This window comes from Camarhynchus parvulus, chromosome 25 (assembly GCF_901933205.1).
Source record: "Camarhynchus parvulus chromosome 25, STF_HiC, whole genome shotgun sequence".
Lineage (NCBI taxonomy): Eukaryota > Metazoa > Chordata > Aves > Passeriformes > Thraupidae > Camarhynchus > Camarhynchus parvulus.
Window position 1 is genome coordinate 2,841,411 of NC_044595.1, and position 25,559 is coordinate 2,866,969.

The 25,559-nt window shown below is 54.6% G+C and overlaps 1 protein-coding gene across 1 annotated transcript; it reads right to left on the reverse strand.

Moving 5' to 3' along the window:
• Nucleotides 1-11,384: 11,384 nt before the first annotated feature.
• MEX3A (mex-3 RNA binding family member A) lies at nucleotides 11,385-24,412 on the reverse strand. The gene is made up of 2 exons (XM_030965470.1): nucleotides 23,889-24,412; nucleotides 11,385-12,589 (listed from the first exon to the last, which is right to left on the reverse strand). The coding sequence occupies exons 1-2, from the start codon at nucleotides 24,355-24,357 to the stop codon at nucleotides 11,484-11,486; spliced, it is 1,575 nt and encodes a 524-aa protein (XP_030821330.1). The 5' UTR covers nucleotides 24,358-24,412; the 3' UTR covers nucleotides 11,385-11,483.
• Nucleotides 24,413-25,559: the final 1,147 nt, after the last annotated feature.

Consider the following 25,559-nt stretch of genomic DNA (forward strand, 5'->3'; position numbering starts at 1 on the left):
GGGATGCTGCTCCACCAAGGGACAGGGCTGTGCCAAGTGTCCTGCCATGGGCTGTGCCATCAGCCAGGCACTGGCACGGACACAGTGGGTTCATTTATGGACTCATGGAGGAGGCACTTTTGGGCTCGGTAACTCAGTTTTGTTCCAGGCTTTCCAGTTTTTGGGCGTTTTCTGCTGGGATGAAGAAGCGGGAAGGGTGAAATGTGGCACAGGCTCACAGGTGTGGGACCTGCTAGCCCCAGCTCTGGGAGAAGCAGCTGCCTCGGGAGGCTCCTCATCTCACAGGTGCTTTAATGAGCCCCAAGAAGTGCTGCCAAAAGCAGGGCCTGCTGGGAGATGCAGGAGGGGTGGCAGAGGCAGGTCCAGCCCCACTGCCCTGCAGCTGAGCCCAGCGGGGCCTTGTTCCCAACCACTGCCCCTGGCCCTTCCTAAAGTGTGAACAGACACAAATCAAGAGCAGACACCAAGTTTCTTAAGTAATAATACTTTAATAAAATTAAGTTCTTAATGTAATTTAGCACATTTAATACATTAACCCTTTCCCTTCTTTGTTTTCTACAAGTTGTGCAACATCATTATTTTAATTTTATTTTATTTTAATTTTTTTTTTCCTTCTCCCATTATACTATATGCCTCAAAACTCAGACAACAAGCCTAACTCTACTTCTATGTTCGGTTATATCTCTCTCTCAGGCCTTTATTTTTGCCAGAGAGATGAAAATACCTGGATGGAACATGTGATCGGTTTCCAATAGTAACAATCCCGACTACAGGTTTCCTATGATGTTAAAAGAAAAGAGGAAAAAAAAAAAAAAGCAAACACAAATACTGGGGAATGGACTTTGAATGGAAGGGGCACGGAGCTGGCGTGGCAATGCCAGGGAACTCCGTGCCCAGCTGGCTCAGCATGAGGTGGGAGAAGCGTGGGGCAGGAGCTGTGCCAGCCCCAGAGCCCAGGGAGAGCGGGCACACACCCCCTTGTGCATCACTGTGAGCAGAGGAAGCCAACGTGGGGCTGTGCAAGCAAAGCCATGAAGGGCTGGGGAGGGCGTGGGGGGGTCAGCTCTGCAGGGACCCCCTGGCCTGGGGCTCATTTCAGTGGGAAATCCCACTGGAGCTGCTCTGCCACAGCCCCAGGGCAGCAACTGGAGCCTGCGTGTGTCTGAGACCAGGGCAGAGCCAGAGGAAATCCTCTGCAGCAGCAGCACAGGGATGCTCTGGGCATCCCTGGGGATTTCCTTGGCTTGCCTGGGGCTGGGATCAGAGCTGGCTCTGCCAGAGCTGCCAGGCTGGGATCCTCCAGCCCTCGTGCCCATTGCCTCTCATGTTTGCTTAACACTGCTTTCTAACTCAGGAGCAAATCCCATACTGCAAAACAGGACCCAGCCCCTGGTCTTTTTATTTTTCCCTTTTTTTAATGATTATCTTGAACAGAATTCATAAAGAAAAAGGGAAAAGGAATATTGATGGTTTCATAGATAAGCAAAACAGCCTGTGACCAGTCTTGTGCCCCAGCTCCTGGGAGCCAGGAGCAGATCTCAATGGCCACACCACACTGCTACCTCTCACTGCTCCTTTTCTCTGCAAGTTGTTTCAAAAGCATCATCATAAGCCCAGAAAGCACATCCTGCTGTCAGCAACCCGGTGCCACCATTGGAGGGGGACTTCATTTTCACACAGACAGTAGTGGAACTACTCCAGATTTTACATTAGTGTCACTTTACTGGGGGTGACTTTCAATTTGCTCCATTAGCAGCCCTGAAGCGATGCTGGAGCAGATCCAGCAGGGATGCTGCAGCCTGCCAGGGCTGCAGTGACTCCAGATTCCAGCAGAGTAACCCACTGGAACAGGGCAGTCACCGGGGAGGGAGGCAGGAGCTGCCCAACCTCTGGCACGGGCAAACCAAAATCTGCCCAGCACAATCCCAGCTGAATTTTCCACTGGGTCAACTGACAGCAGAACATGACTTCAAGTTTCTACAGGATGTGAAAACCCACACTAAAACACAGAGATTGCTCCCTAACATCCTAGAAAGGGTTTTGGAAGAACCAGCCCGTGCTGGCTCTGCTGCCACCAAGGGCGCCTGGCTGGGGCTCGCACGGGTGGGATGGAGCCACTGTGACACACAAGTGACAATAAAGTGCATCCACTCTCCAGTCCAGGGCACCACTGCACAATGTCCGTCACTGACGCTTCTTCAAGTATCAAATTAAAAAAAAAAATGAGGTAAAACAAAACTGAAAGAGCAAACAGGCTGCCTCGCCACCCCGGCAGGGAAGGACCAGGCGCTTGATTCACCGAGCGTGAACCCCCCAGGAGTGCAGGAGCCATCCTGCCCTGCTTCCCAAAACACCCCAGCACCAAGGAGGGTCCCAGGGGAGGGATCTCAGATTCACAGTGCTATTTATACTCAGAAACCGAATGAGAACTGTCTTCATTCCTGTCCTGACCTATTGCATGGCTTTGCTGAGTGATGAATGCTGGTAAAGGCCCCCCCAGCCCCCCGAGGCAGGCAGGGGGCAAGGGGTGGCCACCGTGCTTCTCAAGGCATCTGTGTGGATGCTCCCAAGCTGCAGGAGATCCGTGGCTTTGCTACAGCTGAGCCACAGCTCAGAGGAGAGGAGCAAAGGCTAAACCCAGAGGGAAGCAACTTCCGAGGGGGTTTTCTTTGCTAATGACAACGCTGCCTCGTGCATGTTCCTTTCTGAGTTCTCTCCTTTAAGCAGGGATTTTGGTGCAGTGAAAGCATCACCAGTGCTCCAGAGAGAAGTGCTGGCCTCTCTCTGCAATGAATGGAGCAGCTGGCAGGGCTGTGGGCCACGTCTTGCCCCAGTGCTGGTGCCAGGGCTGTGCCACCCTGCCCTGCAGCGCTCAGAGTGGCTCTGCCATCGCATCACCCCCTGCCTGCTGCTCCTGTTCTGGGCACTGCAGGGACTCAGATCCACCCACAGCCAGCGTGCTGTGCTGGCTAAGAACAGCCTTCAGCCTCCTCTGTGCTCCTGCAGCCAAACCCAGGCAGGTGCCACGAGTGTCCCCTGAGCAGGACAGTGCCAGGGCAGCTGCCAGGAAGCAAAGCTGGGGGATCAGGGATGTCGTGGCCCATCAGGGCTGTGAGAAGGCCCTCTGGGGCCAGCAGGAGCTTTTCCAAACATCTCACAGCAGCTCCAACGCTCAAAGCTGATGTTTGGAGGCAAAGAAACACCCAACAAACCCAATCTCCTGGAAGATGCCACGTGTGAAGCAATGAGCTCATCTCGAGGTGCACAGCACCGGGGTGAGAGAGAACCAAGAAAAAGAAAGAAAACAAAGAGGGAACAAACCAACCCTAATGCCCTGGCACTGCCCAGTGCAAGGGCAGAGCCTCCTCCTGGCACCTCGCTGCCTTCGAGCTCTGTCTGTCACCTTACAGAGGGGAGATCGCCCAATCTTCCTTTCCTTCTCCTTCCCACCTGGGGTGGCCCCGCCTGCCCAGCCCAGGAGCTTCCCACACCTTTGGTGCTTGGAGAAGTTCAAAAACCAAGAACAGCCCAAGGAAAGTAACAGCAACTTAGAACATTTTTCTGCAATTTCCTGCTCCAAGCCCAAGGCTGGAAGTCAGAATAAGGCAAAAATTAATGGCCTAAAACTTCCTTATTTTGTTCCATGACTAGCCAAATCTGTCTATTTTTATTAAAAAAGCAACATAAACCCCCAAACGTATCTTTTTAAAAAAATACATATTATTAGATCCCTTTTTTTTTGTCTTTTTTTTTTTCCCCTCTATAAAAATAACTTCAGGACTTTGATTGACAGAAGGTACCAGTTGGTGGTTGTTATTTTGTTAGGCTTTCGGTCATTTATTTGTTTGCTTCAGAAAAATAGTACCAAAAAAAGATGGAATTCCTGGGGAAGTTAACAATGATCGTGTTCACAAGTTTATTTTACATTCTGCTCTGTCTGGGATCACTTGGATCTACTATAGATTAAACAATATGGATAGCATCTACTATTTGAACTAGTTATTTTTTTTTAATCTTTACTCTAGGATTATATGAAATAAATTTGAGTGTTTATTATTATTAACATTTTTTTAATACCCATCAAAGCAAACTTTTTTTTTTCTCATTTTTGGTTAAAAACAAACAAACAAACAGGAAAAAAAAATCTTATTTTAAAATGCTTCTTTGAAAGGCAACAGAGCAGAAACATCACCCCGTCATCCTGCTGCAGGGCACGGGCTGGATTTGGGGGGTGAGGGGGACAGAATTCCCCTTTTCCCCAGCCCACAGGGAGGTGGTGGCTGCTCAGCACATCCCTAAAGCAGCCCTGGGGTGATCCTGTGAGACACTTCAGGAGCCAGGCTGAAGTGCTCTCCTGGATCCACGGAAGCTCAGAACCCATCAGGGGCACACTCGCGCTGCTCTGGCTGTCCCTGCCATGCGTGTCCAGCAGGAGCTGTGCCCACACTGCCTCGGGGAGCAGATGGGGTGACCTGTTCCCACCTGGGATGGGCTGGAGCTGGCCAGGAGCTCTGTGTGAGCTCAGCCCCTGGCTGGTCAAAGCACCACGACGAGTGCAGGGCTCTGGTGTGGCTCAAGCTCCAAAGGAACGACCAGGGATGTTCTCAGACCCTGCCCGGCCTGAACACCGGCACCAAAGCCTCCTGTCCCTGCAAGCCACCCAGCACAGGGAGAGACGGAGCCAAAGCCTAAAGGGGGGCACCAGAGAGCACCCAGAGCCCCCAGGAGCGTGCCCAGGGGGTGTCTGTGCCAGCAGTGACCATCAGTCCTGGCTGCCAGGCTGTGGAAAGGACCACAGATCCTCACATTACACTGGGCTCTCCGCAACCAGAGCAAGAGAGCCCAGAGCTCCAAAACTCCTCTGGCTCCCCGGGATGGGATCAGGCTGGCAGTGCTGGCAACAAGGAGGACGAGGAGGAGGAGGAGGGTGGGAGCTGGCAGTGCCAGCTTTGCCCTGCGAGCACCCAGCTCTCCACAAGCCCCAGGGAAGCAGAGCAGGAGCAAACGCTGCTCCCCAGCCCGGGAGGTGGCTGGGGTGGGGTGGGAGCCTGGCATGGATGCTCAGGGTGCCCAGGAAGGGCTGTGCCACAGCCTCCTCTGTGCCACAGCAGGGCCAGGGCCAGGCTGGGGTGATGCCACCCAAAGACTGCCCCAGAGCCAGCCCCGAGCCCAAATCCACACCTCAGCCTTTTCCAAGGGGGTTCCCAGATGGAGCAGCCACAGCATGGGGACACAGGCTTGGGTTTATAGTGGTTTTTTCTCTTCTACTTCTCTGTTTTTAATCACCTTTTTTTTATCTTTTTTTTTGTTTAAATACATCCAACTGTGTTAATTTCTTATTTGTGGAAAGGGCTATCTGCACCATAACTATCACCTTTACATACACACACGCACACACGAAAAATGAAACATATATTAAAAACACTTTTTAAGCAATACTCTGGATACAAATGTATTTTTTTAACCTACATATATTCTAAACCTTCTAAACTTTTAAGGATCACTTTATCATAAAATAAAATATCCTTTTTTCTTATAATAAATTACCTAATAAAAAGTATTTTTATTAGCCCAGTTCCTTGCTACATTTACATGTAATAAATGCATTTATTAAAATAGAATATTAAATTATAAAGAAATGTTCTAATTTTAAAATCTTAATCTTTTTTTCCCTCCTCTCTCTCTCTTTAAAAAACACCAGGAAATGCATCAAAATAAACCCTTCAAACACCAAACAAAACAGGTTGGAGTATTTTGATTTCAGAGGTTAACAATATTAACAGTCTGAGCCTTTGTATGTATGAAGATTATTATTTTTTTTAAGAAAGAAAGAAAAGAGAAAAAAATAATAGATATCCCTCCAGCTGAAAAATACTTTTGCAAATGGGAGCTAGGACAAGATATTTTTATAGTATCTCCTCATTAACTATAAATCCAATTTTGGTTCTTTTTTTCTTTCTTTTGTTAGGCATTATAGTACACACTATTCTCTATATAATTTATGTTGATGAGGATGACATCACAGCATGATATTACTTTATCCCTCCGTTTCCCTTTGTTATGTTTTGTCACCCGCTCCCCTGCACCGTCCCTTGCCCAGCAGGCGCTGTCCCCCCATGGCAGCTCTCAAACACCGCCCCAAAACAGAGTTTGGGGACATGGCAGGACCCTGACACAGGAGCTGGGAGCTCCCACAGCCCTGTCACAGCTCACTTCCACCCAGGAGATCACATCCACAAGGAAAAGTCACAGGATGAGTCCCAAACCCAGCACAGCCCCAAGCCCCCTCTCCTTGTCTGCAGTTGGTGCTGAAGTCGGTGGCAATTTGGCAAAGCACGAGTGGAAATCCCAGTGCTGAACTGGGTGGGCACCCCACTGCAGCCCCTCTGTCCTCCCATGGGCTGAGCCTGCCTGGACCTGGACATGTCCTGAACACACCTGGACACGTCCTGAACACACCTGGACACGTCCTGAACAAAGCTGGACATGTTCTGAGCAAAGCTGGACATGTTCTGAAGAAACCTGGGCACATCCTGCCCACACCCGGACATGTCCTGCCCACACCTGGACACATCCTGAACAAACCTGGACATGTCCTGAACAAAGCTGGATACGTTCTGAACAAACCTGGACATGTCCTGCCTGGACCTGGACACGTCCTGAACAAACCTGGACGTGTCCTGAACAAAGCTGGACACATCTTGAACAAACCTGGACACATCCCGAACAAAGCTGGACACATCCTGCCTGGACCTGGACACCTCCTGCTCACACCTGGACGTGTCCTGCTCGGACCTGGCCACGTCCTGCCAGCAGCTCAGCGCCTTCCAGCGCAGCTCTGCCCTCTCTGCTCCCAGCCCTGGGGTTTGGGCACCTGCCCTCGTGTCACTGCCTCTCAGAGATCACCACCACCACATACACAGCACAGCATGGCACGGGTCACCTCAGTCCCCACCCCAGCTCCAGCAAATGCAAACCCCGGGGATCTCCCCATTCCCCAGCCGGGTCAAGGGGAAACCAGCAGCACCCGCTGGCACCAGCCCCCCTCAGGGGTGTCTGTGCCCTGTCATCACTGCCAGGAACCCACCCTGCTTTGCTGGGATGTGATTTTGCAGGATGGAGGTCTCAGGGACCAGGCTTCCCACAAGGGTCTTGCTGCTCCTACTCCAGAGGGAGGAAGACCCAGTTTGGTGTATGGGGTCCCAGTTCCACCTGCCTCCCTCCAGCCCCCCATGGCTTCAGCACCCCAAAGGGGGGGGATCCCAAAAGCCTGGGAGGGACCGTGGGGCAGCTGAAGCCAGCGAGGTTCAGGCCAGTTGGTTCACACTGCAAGAAGGGGTCACCAAGGGCATCCTTGTGGTGGGAGGGAAGGGGAGAAGTGCAAGGACCCGGCTCGGTGGGCGCTGCAGAAAAGGGATGGGTGCAGGAGGAGGGGGCTGTATTTAGTTATCATTATTGCTGGTGAATTAGACCAACAAGCCATTTTTAGTCACCTATCAAGGAAGATACAAGTCAGAGCAAATAGTTAAGGTCATGGGCATTTTTCTTGTTTTTTGTTTTTATTATTTTTTTTTTTAAAGATTTTTTTATATATATACATATATTTAAAAAGAGGAAAAAAAAATTACGGAAATTTGTTGTTTAAGCCCCGCAACCGGGCTCCCCATGGATGCCAACAGGCAGGGCCCGGGCTGCCCCTCTCTGGGTGCCCCACGGGGCCAGGGAGAGGCCCGAGCCCCCCGAGTTCCCTGCAGCCCCCACTCGAGGCAGAGGTAGCTCTCGGTGCATTTACAGCGCCTGTTTTTTTCTTTCTTCCAAAGTTGCTACATCAAAATATGGAGTCGGTGGGGGGTACAGCGGGAAGCAGGGGATCGGGAAAAAAATCAAAATAAAACAGGGGCCGAAATACTTCTATTCATTTCAAACTAGAACTGCTACATCAAGCTTTTTTTTTTAATATATATGTATATGTATATATATATGTGTATATATATATATATATATAAAGGTTATTGGAACTGAAGATTTTATTAAAGGCCAACTTGGAGACTTGAGTAGGAACCTCATCTGCAGAGAGGGGCAGCCCCCCCAGGACAGCCCCACTCCGGTTCCCAACAGCAAGCATTGGACGTTTGTTTGGGTCATGATTCTATTTTTTTTTCCCTTATTTTTTTTTTTTTTTAAATTTTTTAAAGAAAGGGGTTTTGTCTTTTTCTCTAACATTTTTTTCAGCATGCAGGAGGCTTTTACATCGTTTTCGCTTGTTAAGGTGAGGGAGGAGGTACAAGGAGCAGAGCTGAGCCCCCTGTACCTTCCCCATTCCCCACCCCCTACAGTCAGTGCTAGAACAGGTCCCCCCACCCCAGGTCCCCAACACAGGGGTCTCCTTCCCCCCTCCCCACTCCCACCCACCTCTTCACAACCTGGCATCAAATAAAGACATTGATCAAGAACTTGCTCACATTACCACGAACAGACTCCACTCAGCCAAGAACGACTACTCACTCACTAACACAGCGGCTGAGCCTCCAGCTCAGCCCCTCCAGCACCAACACCAACGTTTCTGAACGCCCCTCTGAAGGGTGGCTGATCCCCCTGCCCACCCCCCGACCCCCACCCCCCGCCCCCCAGCTCGTGCTTCAACCACTCTCTCTACACCAGCGGGAGAATTCTGCGCCATGAACGGATAAAATACAGCCCTGGGGTGGGGAAGGCAGGACGGAATGGAGGAGGTGGCACTGGGGAGGGGAGGGGTTCCCAGAGAACAGCAATGTCCCCCTCTCCCTGCCCTTCCCTTCCCTTAAGTGGGACCAAACTGAGGCCAGATTTTGAATGAGAATGGGGCAGTTTTAGGAAGGATGTGGCCAGCGCTGGCCGGGGCTCCTTTGCTGCGGCCACGCTGCCATGGGGAAGGATGGCTGTGCCCCAGGACAGTTTGGGACATGGGGGCTCTGGGGGTTCATCCAGAGCACCCCAGCTCCCCATCACCCCACAGGCCCCACACCAGAGGGTGCAAAACATGGCACCTTCCCCCAGGAAGTGCTCGCATCCCATCCCACTCCTGGTGTGAAGGGCTGGGCTGCAGGGCTGGGACAACAGCCTGGCCAGGGATTTCCTAAAGCTCTGGGGAGGAGGGAGTACCAATCCTGCCTGATGGTGTTAGCACAGCATTGTTACTTTTGTCTTTACTGTTTCCAAAACATCAGCATCTACTACAGCCTGGGAACATTGTCCACCCCTCCAATCCGCCCCTACGGAATATATTACTGTCGATGCAAAACAATGGAGGCATCCCATCATCCCACCATCATTTCCAACCCTCCAACTGGTATCTGAAGATCAAAAGTGGATTTTTATCAGCACAGAGCACCAGCAGCACCTGCCCCAGCACAGTGAGCTCAGCCCTTCAGTGACTGTGCCCTGAGCCCGCTGTGCCAGGGCACAGGCAGCAAACCAAGCAGAAGGGAGGATGTTCCCAGGAACATTACCACGATGAAAAGAAAGTCTCCTGTAACTGAAGGGAATAAAAAAAAATCTCAGGTGATTTTTTTTTTGCTTGTTTGTTTGGGTTTTTTTTTTGATGTTAGAACTGTCTGTGCCAAGTTGTGAAACTTGTTGGTTCAGTTCTAAATCAGGGTCCAGGATCTGTGAGCAGAAGTTGAAGGGTAGGAAATGGGGAAGTGGTGGTAGTGGGAGAAAAATTATATATATGGGTTTATATACACACATATATATATATATAGGTGCTTGATTAATTAAGTGCCTATATATATATATACACACATATATTTATAGCTGGGTGTACTAGTACTCAATAGGTCAATCCAACACATTTTTAACATCACAGCATTTTGGCATCCACAGACCAGCTGAACAAACCTGATGGAGTGAAGGTGCTGGCCTGCACCTTGCATGCGTTGGCACGGGAGCCAGATCTGAAGCCCATCCTCTCCCACTTCCCAATGGTTTTAAAGTATCTCATTTAACAAAACCAGGAGTCTTGAAATGATTAAAGGATGTTCAACAAGGCAATTTTTTTTCTGTTTTGTTTCGTTCTGAAAAAAATATAATATATAAAAGTGGCCAACCTCAGGAAGATCCAGGAAAAGGACAGCTGAAGAGGTTTTGGTCCATAAAGAAATACTTTTTCTTCTTTTTTGTTTTTTTTTCCCCTACTTGGTTTGGGTAACAAAAGTTTTGGTCCAGTTTAAAAACGACGACAACAAAATTATCTATATAAACTCGGGGGTTTTTTTTTGCTCTCTGTTGGGATGCATGTTGGTTTCATATGGGCTCATTTGCCTGTATTGCATGATCGTCTCTCTTAGGTTTTGGTGCAATAGGTATGTTTTTTAAGAAAAGAAAAGCACAATGTTCTGTGTGTGTGTGTGTGTGTGGTGTGTGTAGCTGCAGCTGGCATCACTTGGAGGAAAGAATGAAGAGTGACCTACAGAAACGTGGAAGTCGATGCACTCCCCCCATGGACGGGAACTCGGGAATGCTTTGGAAATACCCTGTTAGTGACTCCTGATTGGACTGATGAACAAATCCCTGCTTGGATAAGGAAAAAAGAACAAAGTTCCAGACTCCACGGTGGCTCAGAATAACAAAATAAATGCTCGTCGCCTGGTGTGATCCCAGTAGGTTCTTCCAAACCTTCTTCAGTTTCACTGGCGTCGTTTTTATTTCTTCACCTTCTTTTTTTGATTTTCTTTTTTTTGTGTTTTTTGTTTGGGTTTTTTTTAGAAAAAAAGGAAAACAATAAAAGTTCTTTAGCTGTGATTTTTTTTTTGTTTAAATCTTTGAGGTAATACAGTTGTGCCCTCGTTCTAACAGGTTCCCAGAGGTTGATGGTTTCTTTCTTGTTCTTCCAAATCCCTGTCATCCGTTTTCCTTTCTTTCTGTTGTTTCTTTCTGAGCTCCCAGTTGGGCCGACAACCCTGGGGGGAGGAGAGTGGGGACTTCAAGCCAAGACAAAGGTTGAAGGTGGCTGGAGAAAGGCTGGCAGGGCCCTCCCTGCATCCCTGCTCCCTCCCCGCTCGATCCAGGTGGCCTGGCTTGGTCATCGCCAAGAAGTCCCAATCTCACCACCAAAAAAAACTGAACTAAACTGCTTTGCTTGCGAGATCCGAGTGTGCGTTCTGAGTACTTGGTTTACAAAAGACATTGCAGGCTGGAGCATTGTTCGCCCTTCAAAATTTCTGGCTTTGCTATTCATTTTAATTTTATTATTCACTTATTATTTTTTTAAAAAATAACATACATTGCTTGTAAAATAATTTCTTTTCATTTCTTCTTTTTCTTCTTCTTCTTCTTCTTTAAATTAATTTATTCTTTCATTCTTTTTTTTTGTTCTTCAGATGTCATTATTATTATTATTATTATTATTATCATTACTATTATTATCATCATCATTTTTCTCTCACGGACCCCCCACGCTCTCCCTTCCTACCCCCCCCCCCCCAACGCCCTGCTCTGTCTCTTTAGGAAAATATTCTAATGGCCTGAGTGGCTGCTGCGTGGCAGACGGGGCACTCGGGATCAGTCCTCTCGCAGATCCTCACGGCACACTCCATGCAGAAGAGGTTGTGGCCGCAGGGCACCAGCGCGGCCGTCACCTCGCTCTCGAAGCACACCATGCACTCGCGGCTGCTGCCCACCGACGTCCGGGCAGCGGCGGGCGTGCCCAGCTTGGAGAAGCCCTGCAGCGGCTCCCCCTGCGACCGCCGCGGCAGCCCGGACAGGCCGGGCTCGGGGATGGAGGAGGAGGGCGAGCGGTGCGAGTTGGGATGGATGGCGCCCGTGCTGCTGGAGCGCTGCTGCTTCGAGAAGAGCACCGAGACGGGGTTGGTGTTCTCCTGCCCGGCCCACATCGGGGCCCCTGACTCCGGCACCCCGTAGTACAAATCCTGCTTGTTCACACCGTAGTTGGGGAAGAGGTAACCGTAATTGAAGTCGTTTTGGTCGTTCAGCCGGGGGGTCTCATAGACGGGGTCAACGGAGCAGTCGCCGATGCAGCCCAGGCTGTTCTGGCGGAAGGTGGAGAGGGGCTTGCAGCCCGGCGCCGGCGTGTGCACCCGCCAGGCCTCCGAGTAGCGGTTCTCCATGCCGGAGTCGGGGCTGCTGGAGAGGAAGTCGTTCTCGTTGTTGTACTCCAGAATCTTGCCCGTCCTCACCGCGATGTGCGTCTCGATCTCCTCGCGGGCGCGCTCCACGTTGCCCGGCGCGCCGGTGATCTCGAAGACGGGGTCCCGGTCCCGGCTGGGCGTGATGATGTAGGTGTTGGTCTGCTGCTGGATCCTCTTGATGGTGGCTCCCTTGGGGCCCACCACCAGCCCCACCACGCGGTAGGGCACGCGCACGCGGATGGTGACCTGCCCCGGCAGCGTGGGCGCGCTGCCGAAGGTGGTGCCCGCCTTGTTGCGGGAGGCCCTGATCATGGAGAAGTGCTCGGCCGCCGAGATGATCTCCCGCCGGGCCATGGCCACGTCCTCCCGCCGCCCCGTCACCATGAAGACCGGCTCCTCCCCCCTCACCGGGGTCTTGATGTAGGTGTTGGTCTTTGCCCGCAGGGCTTTGATCTTGCAGCCTTGGGAAGAGAGAGAAGAAGGCACAGCAGTTAACGAGGCTGCCCCGCTCACCCTGCTCTGCAGGACACCGGGCCACAACCCCCTGTGCCACCTGGCAGCCACTGTGCAGGACATGGAACAAGGGAAAGGCGCTATCCCCTTAACCCTGAGGGGAAATGCCAGAGGGAGGCCCAACCTCACCATTCCCAGAGCCTCCCTCCCTCAGGAGTGCCATGCTCCCTCATCCCCCAAAACGGGGATCACCATTTTGTGTGCTGCAGCCCACCACACCATCCCCCCTGACTGCCTTCCCTCAGCAGCCATCCCCAAGATCTCCCCTCCACCCACCCCAACACCACAGAGCAATGGGGGATCCACCCCAGGTGTCAGTGGTCTCTGTGACAAGGCCTGTCCCTAGAGCCCCAGGGTGTCCCCCAGAGACAATGGTCATCCTTGGGCTCTGGGGACAGGGCTGATGCATGGGGCAGCCTGGAGGTCGCAGGAGAACAGAGGGATGCTGGTCTCACAGCCTGGATTGCCAATGTGGAGCCCTTGGCCACCCTGTGCCACCTCCCAAGGGGAGTCGCCTGCCTTGACTCCAGAGGATTTTGGTACTACTGAGGAGGTTTTGGGGTGAATACCATGAACTTCAGGGGGGCAACTTTGGAGGGGAGTTGCAGAGATGCAGCAGTTTGGGCTTCCCCACTGCAGATACGGCAGGACTGCAAATGCCAGCTGAGCTAGATGGCCAGGGGTAGCAGGAGGTCAGGATCTACTTTGGGGCTGAAACAGCAAGAAATGGGGCAGGGCTGCCCTCCTGTGAGCCCCAGAGCAGGCTGTGCAGACTCCTGCTCCAGGTGCTCAGACCCTCTCCTGAGATCACTGGCCAAGTGGTGCTTTTGTGTACCAGTATCCAGATCCCAGAGCACACTGAGCCCATTCCCCCACTCCTAGAACCCACCAAGCCAATTCCCCAGCTCCTAACAGCCCAGAAAACAGTCTTCTGCTTTCCCAAAAAGGGCAAAAGACTTTCCAGTGTGTTTTGGCTTCCAAATGATCTTTTGGAGGCTCTTGATCCATCTGGTTGGCTTCAGGTTCCCAGATGACACCAGGATGCCATCAAGCAACTAAGAGTTTTTCCAGATGTGGCACAGTTCTCTAAACTACTCCTGGAGCCCTCCTTGCTGCTGTCCTGCCCCCCAGACCCCTCTCTGGAAAAGCCTCACCCAAGGCATTTCTGGCACCAAGCTCCAGGGCAGGCTGGGGGTTCCTCTGCAGCGGGTGTGCTCTGAGCTCAGATCTCAAAGGAAAGTTAAAACCTGTGATTCTCCAGTGCAGATGAAGTGAGGTGAGCACTTTGCTGCGGTTTCGTGAGGATTTGGGTGTCTGGCAGAACCAGAGGATGGGGACACAGCACTGGGATCTCTGAGATCCCCCAGCACCTCCTACCCCACCTTCCCTCCCCAGAAAAGAAAGAAAAGATTTCCTCCTAGGAAATTTTCTTCTGACTACCAGACACCAGCAGTTTTTCCTCCACTGACATCACATTTCAACACAAAATGACCTGCAAACGATGCCTCTGCAACCACCAAATGCAGATTCCTCACCTCCTGGGCTGGGATTTTATTATTTCTACAGATCCTGATAAATGACAGCACCTCTCAGACTGGGAGCTCAGGGCTGCCACTCATGCACAGCCCCTCTGGTGAGACACAGGCTGGTGACATCGGGGTGCCCCCTGGAATGCCAGCACCCCGCATCGCTGGCAGGAACTGAACCCACACCTGTGGCACTGGAACAGCCTGGTGCCACGGGAGCTGGTGGGAATGGTTCCCTGGGCTCACAGGCACCGCGGCAGCCGCTGCATCCAGCAGTGCCCGGCGGGGAGCGCGCTCAGCCCGGCCAGCTGTGCTCGCAGTGCTGGCACTGCACGGGCACCGGGCATGGCACAGGAGAGGCACAGCACTGCAGGGGCACGGGGCACGGCACAGACACAGCACCACGTGGGCACCGGGCATGGCACAGGAGAGGCACAGCACTGCAGGGGCATGGCACAGACACGGCACCACATGGGCACCAGGCATGGCATGGGCACAGCACCACAGGGGCATGGAGCACAGCACAGACATGGCACCGCACGGGCACTGGGCATGGCATCGCAGGGGTATGGAGCACAGCACCGCGTGGGCATTGGGCACGGCATAGGACGGGCATGGCAGAGGCATGGGGCACAGCACAGACACGGCACGGGCACGGCATGGGCACAGCACTGCATGGGCACTGGGCATGGCACGGCAGGGGCACGGCACCGCATGGGCACCAGGAACGGCATGGGCACAGCACTGCAGGGGCATGGGGCACAGCACCACACAGGCACCAGGCATGGCATGGAATGAGCACAGCACCACATGGGCACCAAACATGGCATGGCATGGGCACAGCACTGCAGGGGCATGGGGTACAGCACCACGTGGGCACCCGGCATGGCATGGAATGAGCACAGCACCACATGGGCACCAGACAGCATGGCATGGGCACAGCACTGCAGGGGCAATGGGTACAGCACCACACAGGCACGGAACTGCACAGGCACTGGGCACAGCACCACGTGGGCACCAGGCATGGCACTGCATGGGCACAGCACCACACAGGCACCAGGCACGGCACGGGCATGGCACCACATGGGCACTGGGCATGCACAGCACAGACATGGCACTGCATGGACACCAGGCATGGCACAGCACAGGCATGGCACCACACAAGCACCGGGCACAGCCCTGGCCAAGTGCAGGCACACACAGCCCCTGGCACGGCCGTGAGCCCACTGCCCCTCAGAGGGTCTTGGCAGCAGCACGGGGCACACGCTGGTAAATCAGAACTTCACTGTCAACTTCCACTGTGATTTTTAACTCCTCAGAGCCACCTCGGCTCCCTGAGCCTCGTTTCCCATTTCTGGAGCAGGAATCGCTGTCTCCTGCCTTGTGCTCCCGCAAAATTTCCTCTCAGCGCTCCACATCACAGCGCTGCTGCACTCAAGCCATCTCTGAAACAGGAATTCCATGTTCCCGGGGAATGGAAATGCCAGATCTGGCACAAAGAAGGGTCTGGGAAAATCCCCAAACCCAAACCACATCCACCCCCTGCCAAATGCAGTGTAGCTCACGGGTTACTCCCTGGAGTTTGCACCCTGAGGTACATTTGTGATGTTTTGAGTGAAGTTTCCAAACAGCCCATGTGGACCAGTGGTCACCCAGTGGTGTGCTGTCAGCTCCAGGAAACTCAAAGGACAGGACCTCATGGAGCCAGGTGCAACTCAACTATAGGATAAATAATAATAAATAACAAAGATTCATCCCAAGGAGAGCTGGATAAATCCCTGAGAGGTCACCCATGCCCTCTGGCAGCCCTGGCAGGGTGGGCTGTCCCTGACCCACCGCTGGCAGACATTTCCCTGCCCCTCTCCTGTGCTGCTCCCTCCCTCTCCAAAGAGGGAGATTCCATCTTAGGAAGATTAACCGAGATGCCACCATTTCCCCAGGGATATCACCAGAGCATCACATGGAAAAGACAGGGGGTGTTCACAGCAAGCATCAAGCTGAAAATACCTCCCTGTGCATCACCCCGGGCTGCAGGAGCTCCGTGGAATTCCGCAGTGACCCGAGCTCTGCCTCTAGAGCCAGGCTCGCTCTCCTGTGCAGAAAAGACCTCGGGCAGGCGTGTGGCACAGCTGGGATTGGGGCTGGCATTGGGGCTGGCACTGGGGCTGAGATTGGGCTCCGTGCTGTTCTCAGCTGTGGGACAATGACAGTGTGTGGGGGACAGGGATCTGAGCCCGGCAGGACAGGAAACAATCACGGAGCCGACGGGGAGGGTCAGGCAGGCAGAGCTGTGACAAAGGGCCAGGGCTCCATGCTGGGGACAGATGGAAGGGAGCAGTGGCAAGGAATCCACATGAATGAGGGCAAATGTAAGCACGTTACACGAGCTGGAGGAGTGGGAGGGAGTTGGGGATGGAGCAAAGGTGGTGGAAATTGAGGGAGAGGCACACACCCTGATGCCTCCAAGGGAGGAGGAGAATGAGGTGTGTGGGAGCAAAGCCAGGACACCCCAAAAGGGCAAAAGGAAGGTGGGCAAGGAGAGAGCACGGCGAGAGGGAGGGGAAGGAGGATGTGGAACGGACAAAAGGACGCGTGGTGCAGTCGGTGGTGTGAGAAGGGGGGGAGGAGGGAGGGTCTCTGTGCAGGCCTGCAGACGGGAAAGCCAGCTTTGTGGAGACAGACAGATGGGGATCCTGTGCTTAAAAACAGGAGAAAATCACCTCCTAGGAAATTAGACCAACTCCAGCAAGCCCAGGGGGCTCAGCAGCCCTGACCTCCAGCAGCTCTGAACTGGCACAGACAATGGCCAAACCATCAGCAGCCCAAATCCAGAGAACTCCTCAACTTCCAGGGGTGCTGCACTGGTTTTTTACATCAGCTAAAACCAGGCTGGGCTTAAACATGATTTACTCACTTAGTGCCAAGGCTCCAGGCCCATCTCAGCCCCATCCCTGACTGCTTTGCACACTAAAAAGGGGCTGAGCCTCCTTTGAGATCCCCCTGCTCTGATGGAGCTCAGCTGGATCAGGATGTGGCCCGCGACATCCCAGCCAGATGGGCAGCACATCCCGATGTGCTTATTCCAAACAAAATTTCTCCTGCACGGGGTGGTTTCTGACACTTTCCCTTCGTGCATAACTGAAATTTGAAAACACCGTGTAACAAAGCATTTTACTCGGGATTATTCAAAGGGGAGGGAGGTGGAAGGGAGGGGATTGCCTGGCAGGTGGTGTCAAAATGAAGCTGAGGGAAGAAAGGGACCCATGAAACATAACTTGGTCTATGTTCTCCTCGTTGTAGCAGCACACAGACATCAGTGTGTCGATCCCTGGCAGACCCCTGCCACTTAGATTTTTATATTAAACAGAGAATTAATCTCTTTCTCATTGTGTTTCCACAGCCTACCTTCTATTATCCTGGGTTTTGTCAATAATGCAGATCCCAAAGCATTTCATGAAGGAGGCTATAAGCTCAGTTCCTCCCCTCACCCTTTTTTCTCTTTAATTTCACTGATTACCAATTGACTCAAAGTAAACGTGTTTGCAAATTACCTGAGTACATCACAAACATTCCCACACAGGACCAAACCCTGGAGGAGTGGAGAGCCTCTGGTGCCCAGACCAGTCAGCTAACTGGAATTAATCCACAGAGCAGCCATCTCTGGCTGAAAACACAGAAATAAATTGAGTCTAGACATTGCCAAGATGGGTGGTGGGGGTCAGGGGGAGATCTGGATGCACAGCCACCTTCTCATCTCTGCTTTCTCCTGCATCAGGGCAACAAATCCATCAAAATTAACAGAGAAGGCTCTAGGAGCTTGGTTCACCTCTCCAGCAAAGACAGCTGCTCACAAGGGACACCAGGGTGCTGGATGCATCTGATCTAGCTGTCGAATCCATCCCAAATGTACTCACTCTGAGCAGCCCCAAACCAAGTGTGTTTTCACAGGGTTTACCCCAAGGCTCCCAGGTGCTGCTCCATCAGTGGGCAGAGGATGATCAGAGCATAGAAGGGATGTGCCCAGCACAGCACCACGGTGACAATGCCACCAGGACAGTGCAGTGGCACACTCAGCTGTGCCTGTGGAGCAGATCCCTCAAATAATTTCACTTTGGTGCAAATTCAGAGTCAGACCTGCTGATGACCTTCTCCTCGGTGCTGGGACAAGGCCAGACCCTGCACAGGTATATTCTGCCACTGATGCAGTCTGGAGGCTCCCACCTGGCACCGACTGGCACCCCCATGCCAGGAGCACGACCCTGACCCTGGAAGAACCAGAGGAGCTGTACCAGCCACAGCAAACAGCTCCAGAGCCAACCCCAAGCTGGATCTTTTTGTTTGATTGACTGCGTTGTGGTTTTATTTTGGAAAAACACACCCCACAAATCACTCCAGGTCCTGATATTTCATGTTTTCATCAGATACAAAGTAATCTCTACAGACAAAAGCTTTTTAAGCCCTCTTCTCATTTCTGGCAAGGCTGCACAGATACAAATTACACCTGCAAATACCCCACGCAGTCCCTTCTGGCACTGCTAGTGGGGTGCAAGAGGGTCGAAGGGCAAATTAGAACTTGGTCTTTTTTTCTATTGTAGTCATAAAATTGAAGAGGATCATAAAATAAACAACCCTCAGCTACCTCCGGTAAGGTGGGGCGTTCTTTTCCCCGTTAACATGAAAGCCTTGTTAAAAGACAAGCACACAAAGAACTTCACAAATAAACCCTCCTGACGGCCTGTGGGGTAAGGTTTTGCTGCATTGAAAACCTGATGAAAGTGGTGTCAAAAAAACACAAATGCACACAAAAGGACCACAACCAACCAACTAAATCTCTTTGCACGGAGGGTTTATTGTCCTGATGATGCAAGTTGTGTTTACAAGAATGGGAAAAAACACCACCCAACGCACCACGCCAGGAAAACCAGCGACTGCTTCATTCCAGCGCGGCGATTTTACGCTTTTTCACATTGCGATGAAAGTTGTTTATGAAACAAAAAAAAAAAAAAAAACAAAGAAAAAGGGGGAAAAAAGCACCAAACAGCATCAAGCCTAGAGGCACAGACAATCCTTGTGCGGCGGAGGAAAGTTGGGAAGCGAAGCCCCCGGTGCGGAGTGGGTGTGCCCGCGGCACGGCTCGGTCCCGCACGGCTCTGGAGCCGGGGCCGGGCAGAGCGGGGGAAGCGGGGCATGGCGAGCGCAGGGGGACGCGGGGAGGGAGGGAGGGGGCTGCCAGACAAAGGCGGGGGCCCCCACCCAATGCCAGCACTGCTCGCTTTCCCACTGCCCTAGATTCCGGGCGGCTGCGCTGCGGTTCACTCGGTCAGCGCCGCACCGGCCGCCCGAGCGCTGCGCGGGGAGCGTGCGTGGCTCCCTCGGAGAAAATTCCCTTTGTCTCCGTCTCTCTCTCCCAGAGCCGTTCTCTCCTCCCACCTCCGGTTCAAACGGCGCAAAGTCGCTGCCGCTCCGCACTTTTCCCCCGGTGTAAATTCGGAGTAATTCTCGTTAACACTTTGTAACAACCCGACACCGATTGCGATATCTCTCTCCCTTTCGGGCCCATCCCGAGCTGCCGGAGCAGCCTTCAGACCCCACCAGATCGGGTGGCTTTCGAGCCAAGATTTCCGTGAAACAAGGAGACAAGAAGATCTGCCCCCCTCGCTGCTCCTCGGATGCTGTACATACATCCACCTCCACAGGGTGGGTGGGGGAGCTGCCATCATCAGACTTCCTCAATGGAAAAGGCTTCCTCGGACTATTTTTAAATGCTGAAAGCATTGGAGCATGTTTGGAGCTACACAAAGAACCCAATCACCTGGGCTTAGTGGAGCCTCTTGTTATTTGACTTCGCCTTGCCAAGAAAGAGCAATTTATGTTAAGATCCGCTCTCGCATAATCTCATTCCTGGTGACAACAGGCTGGTTGGAGCAGGCTGGGAGATGCTGCATCAAAGGGTGTCTGTGAGTACAGGTGACAATGGATGCTATTACTGTGATGAGACCAAGAACCCTTAGAAGGACCAAAAATCTTTAGAGAGTCCAAAAATCCTTACAGGGAAAGTCTTATCTGGGAGTGGGCGCAGCACGAAGCCAAAGCAACCCCACAGCTTCTCCCGACACCTGCACACAGCAGGCACACAAAGAACCAGCACCGTGTCTCCCTAACCACAACATCTGGCCTTAAACGTGCCCTTCAGCCTCTCCCCTGGCTCCAGCGACAGCAGCCCAGCTTGTCTGTGGGAGCAGGCAGAAAAGTTGGATACAAATCTTGATCTGGCTAATCCACACCCACCTCGGGTCACTTCTAGGGAAGAACTGCAGCTCCTGACCATTTCTGCCCCTTCCCAATTTCAGAGTCTGCACAACCAAAACATGATGCCCTTCAGACACTGCATTCCTCCCAGCACCCACACCCCATCTCAACCCACATCCCTTGATGTCCCACCATCTCCAAAAAAACCTCCTGCAAACCCCTCCAGTGCTTTGTCTTTACAATTTCATCGGCATGGCCGTGAGAGCCAGCACAGCCATGGACTATTGCAGGACAACGAGAGGTGGCAGGAGGAACACAAGGGCCACCGAGCACCCTGATGTGCCACCCAGGCCCCAGGGAGCACTGGCCGTGCCATGGCACGCACCAGGAGGTTTGGTCACCCAAACTCAGCACAGCTGGAGTTCACACACATGCCAGGGGAAGGGGGGGTGACCTGCAGGAGCCCTGACTCAGGCAGACTCACCCCTGCCCCTGATATGTCCCACAGAAGGACAGGCAAGGAGGTCATTGCTCCACCTCCAGCCAGGGAAGGGGTGTCACCACCAACCATGCCCAGGGGCACCAGTCAAAGGGATTCTTGTGACTTCATCCCCTCATTCTTCCTTTCCCAGTTTCCTGTCCTCCTGTTTGCAGAGCAGCCCTTGGCACATCCCACCAGCCCCCCAGCTCTTTGCAGGAACCCAGGTGGAGGAGCCAGCCTGGCCAGTTCCCACTGATCCCCCTTTCACAGCCCACCCACCACCTCACCCCAGCCAGTCCCCCGCCCCAGCCAGCTCGTGGCTCAAATTCAGAGCACAAAGCAGCCCCAGCACAAACTGGAGCAAGGCTTCCAGCAGGCCACCGGCTCCTCGAGGGCACGTTCACAGCTCCTGGGGAAAGCAGGAGCTGCCAAGCTCAGGTTGAGCTCCTGCAGCATCCTTGCTTGGAGTGAAGCCACCCCCTCTGCCATGATTACACCTCTTCACAAACCACCCTTACAGGCATTCCAATAAAAATACATCGGGCTTGAGCCTTATTTACACTTAAGTGCCTTTTCAGTGCTTTGGCAAAGTGAGGGGTGGCCTGATAGCAGGTGGAATTCCTGTGGCCATGGCCCCTGTGCCCAGATCCAGGCCTCTCACATCCACACCTGCCTGTGAGGAACACTTTAATAGATGGTTGATATTATTATAAAATAATCTGAAGTGATAGTGTGTTTCTTCAGAAAATAATAAGTTGATGAAAAAGCTAAGCCCTGTTACCAAGTAAAGCTGTGAAATAATTTTACTTCATTATTACTTTTTCCCCCCTCCCTTTTTCAAGATGTTTGCCACCCTGTTCAAAGGTACCCATAAAAACAATTATTTTCCTAGAAAACCATCTGCAACAGGAGCAGTATTACCAAGGGATGACAATCTGGGATTCCTGGTCAGGCATCCATGAGAGTCCAGGAATCAATCCCCCTGGGAGCCCCACACCCAGCTCCAGACCCTCTTAATCCGGCCTTCTACACAAAAACAAGGCACAGGAGACAGTGGAGACATTCCTGCAGGCCGCTAGAAACAAGTGTGGGCCATGATCTGTGCTGGAGTGAAGAGCCATAGCTCCAGGGACCGTGCTGAAGGAATCCCCAGCACAGGATCCATCCCACCCACCTCCATGGTGGGGCACAGGCTGCACCATCTGCCCCCCCATCCAAACAGCTGCATCCCCACAGTTCCAGCACACTGACATTTCAGCTTCCCAGATGTGGGAAAACCCTCACTCACACACACAAAAAAATGGTGGAAAAAAATCCAGGTCTCCGCACTCCTCTCCATGGCTCTGGACACAACAGGCACGTGCTGCGTTCTGAGCACACACCCCCTTCTCAGGAGTCTGGGGCAGCACTGAGATCCTGCAACAAAACAGCCCTGGCACATTTCCCCTCGGTTCCGCCTGCCGAATCCTCTTTCCCAACTTTATTAAACAAAGGGGGCCTGATTCTCCGTGGCCTCACACACACCAGTGCAGAGCTGGTGTTGAGCCCCACCGCGCCTGCAGTGTTAAGGGAGGATCAGGATCAGGATCAGGATCAGGATCAGGATAGGGATCTCTTGGGCCAGACCTTCACCCCTTCCTGCCCGTGTCCCCAGGTCCCCAGTGAGGGGCCCCCATCCCAGTGCGAACGCCAGAGCAGGAGCTGCTCCCTCGGCTGCAGATGCCCCGAGTTTTGGGGAGGTCAGCACCCCCGGACTGCTGCCCGCCCTCCATCCCGGAGAACCGGGACCGGTGCGTGGAACCGGACCCCTGCTCCGGGGCTGGGAGCAAGCAGAGCCTCCGCAGGCCCCATTGTTCCAACCGCACGCCCTAGCGTCAGAGATGTCCAGCAAGGAGCCATTTGTGTCCCTCTCCCGCGGCTTCCCCTGGCCCACCTCAGCCCTTCTCGGGGCACTGGGGGTCATCACCCCCCGTGTCCCCCACAAACCCCCTGCTCAGGGCCCTCCATCCCAACCCACAGGGGAGCATCTGCCCATGGAGCCGCAGGCTCTGCCCATCGCACTTCCAGAGCGTCAAGTTACTTGTTCAGAGAAAGAAAGAAAGAAAAAAAAAAAAGCCCAACACTTAGCACTATTATTATTTTTTTTTTCTCTGTAGCGACACAAAACTTCTCTCGGCAGCGCGGTGCCCCGACTCCCGCAGTGCCCACGGGAGGCGCGGGGCCCCGCACCGCACACCCGGGAGTGGTGGGGGTGGGCGAGGGGTGACTTAAGAGTGGGTGTGGTATGGGGATATATATATATATATATACACACAGATATATATATGTAATTTTTTTTAAAGCCCTCCTCCATTCCACCTCGCTCCGAACGGAGCCGTGAGAACAAAAGCATCACTGTGGCGGCGCGCGGGCAGCGGCGGCGGGGGGCCCACGCGGGACGGCGGGTCCCGCTCCGGGGTCCCCCGCTCCGGGGTCCCCCCGTTGCCGGGGGCGGCGGGAGGAGCTCGGCTCCCACCCGCTCACCGGCCGCTCGGACCGAGCCCGGCGGCACCACCACACCCCCTCCGCCCGGCCAACAAAGGGGGACTCCGAGGCGCGGGGCCGGGCTCAGCCTGCACCCCCCGCCCTTCCCCCGCCTTATTCCCAGGTTTTTTTTTTTTCTTAAGGAGAGCGCGGTCGAGATCGGCTCTTTGGCAGAAGCGGGGAGCGGCGCGCGGGGCTCCGGTGCCGGACAAGCCCCCGCAGCATTCCCGCAGAGCCCCCAGCCCACCCTTCCCCAGCACCGCCGTGCCGGGAGCGCGGCCGCCCGCCCACAGCCCGGGAGCCCCGGGCTTTGTCCCCGGCGGGGCCGAGCGGCCCCGGCCCCGAACAATGGGCGGGAGGGAGCGGCGGGGGCGGCGGCGGGGCCCCCCGGCCGCGGGGGGAGTGTCCCGGGGCCGGCGAGCGGCGACACCGGGGCACATCGGGGGGTACCGGGGGCCCGGTGCTCACCTTGCCGTCCCACGATCTCGGCCACGTGCTCGGAGCTGGGCACCGGGACGCACTCGGTGGTGTTGGAGCTGCTCTTGAGCCGCAGCTCGGCCTCCTTGTAGAGCGCGCACAACTTGGGCTCCGCCGCCCCGGCGCTGGGCGCCGCCGAGCCTTTCGGGGCCGCCGGGGGCGGCGGCGGCGGCGGCGGCGGCGGCTGCTGCGGCGGCGGCGGCGGCGGCGGGGGCTGCTGCGGCGGCGGCGGCGGCGGGTTATTGTTGTTGTTGTTGCTGTCCTCCACCAGCACCACGGCCGAGGAGGAGGAGGAGGAGGAAGGCTCGCCTAGCCCCAGCAGGCAGAGCTGGTCCAGGGCGAGCTGCAGCGCCCGGTCATCCTCAAGCAGCGCTCTGTCTTTGCCGCTCCCACCGAAACAGCCTAAATCGCCGAAACCCCCGTTCCTTTCCATTATCCCTGGGACTACCAGGCTAGGCATGGCTAACAAAGGCTTGGGAGGGGGGCTGGGGGCTGGGGGGTGGGGGGGGCGAGAGGAGGGGAGGGGGGACACAAAGAGCTCGGGAGGGAGAAGGGAAAAAAAAAGGCAGAGAGAGAGAACGAGAGAGAGAAAAGGACCCTCCGCCCCCCGCCCCCCGCCTGGCCAAGCCCCTTTCCCGTGTAACCCGAGCCCCGCGCCCGCCGCCTCCACCGCGGTCCCCCCGCCGACGCCCCCGCCCCCGGCCGCCGCCGCCGGGGGGTGCGGGGGGTGCGGGGGGCGCGGAGCGGAGCGCGGCCCCGCGGGGGGAAACTCTTTTGTTTGAAGGCGGCTGGGCGCTGCGGGAGCGGCCCGGCCCGCGGGCTGATGGGGGATGTAGTCCGGTGGCGGCACACCCCCGCCCGCGGCGGCGGCCACCGGGGCGGCGGGGAGCGGCGGCGTGGGGAGGGGGACCCGCTGTGACACTGCGAGAGGGATGTGGGGACCCACGGGGTCACGAGTGGATGTGGGATGCGGGATGAGGGGGACCGGCCGGGACACGGTGAGGGGGCTCCAGGGGACCCGCGGTGACACGAGTGGAGAGGCACCCACGGTGACACGGATGGAGGGTGGTGTGGGGACCGCTGGGACACGGAGGGGGGGCTGCTGTGGGGACACACATCGTGCAGAGGGTACGCACACTGTGTCACGCGTGGAGGGGCTGCAGGGGGACCGCGCGGTGCCACCAGCGGAGGGGGATGCAGGAGGATCCACCGTGTCACCGGTGGAGGGGCTGCAGAGGGACATGCCATGACATGGGGGGTGTGGGGGTCCCTGCTGTGACACGGATTAGGGAGGTGCGAGGGGACCAGCCGTGGAGGGGACTGCGGGGGAAGCCACTGTGACCCGGCTGAAGGATGATGCACATCCAGGTGTGCCCAGGTGTCCCGAGCTGTGGCCAGATGTGCACACACAGAAGCACAACCCCAAAACGCAGATGTGCCCCCCAAAATGCAGATGTGCCATGCCATGGGTGGAAGGGTCTGTGGTAGGACCACTGTGCCATGGGTGGAGTGGGCTGCGGTGGGATTTCCTGTGTCACACGTGGAGGGGGCTCCTTGGGGACGCACCGTGCACTGGGTGGGTGGAGGGGCTGCTTGGAGACCCACAGAGACACAGCTGTAGGGGCAGCATGGGCACCCACTCTGGGTTCCACGAGGGACTCT

What these genes read in the sequence shown, in the direction of transcription:
- MEX3A (XM_030965470.1), bottom strand. Translation starts at nt 24,357, where the DNA reads ATGCCTAGCCTGGTAGTCCCAGGGATAATGGAAAGGAACGGGGGTTTC. An exon ending in CGAGATCGTGGGACGGCAAG is followed by an intron (nt 12,590 to 23,888) that starts GTGAGCACCGGG and finishes TCTCTTCCCAAG; the next exon opens with GCTGCAAGATCAAAGCCCTG.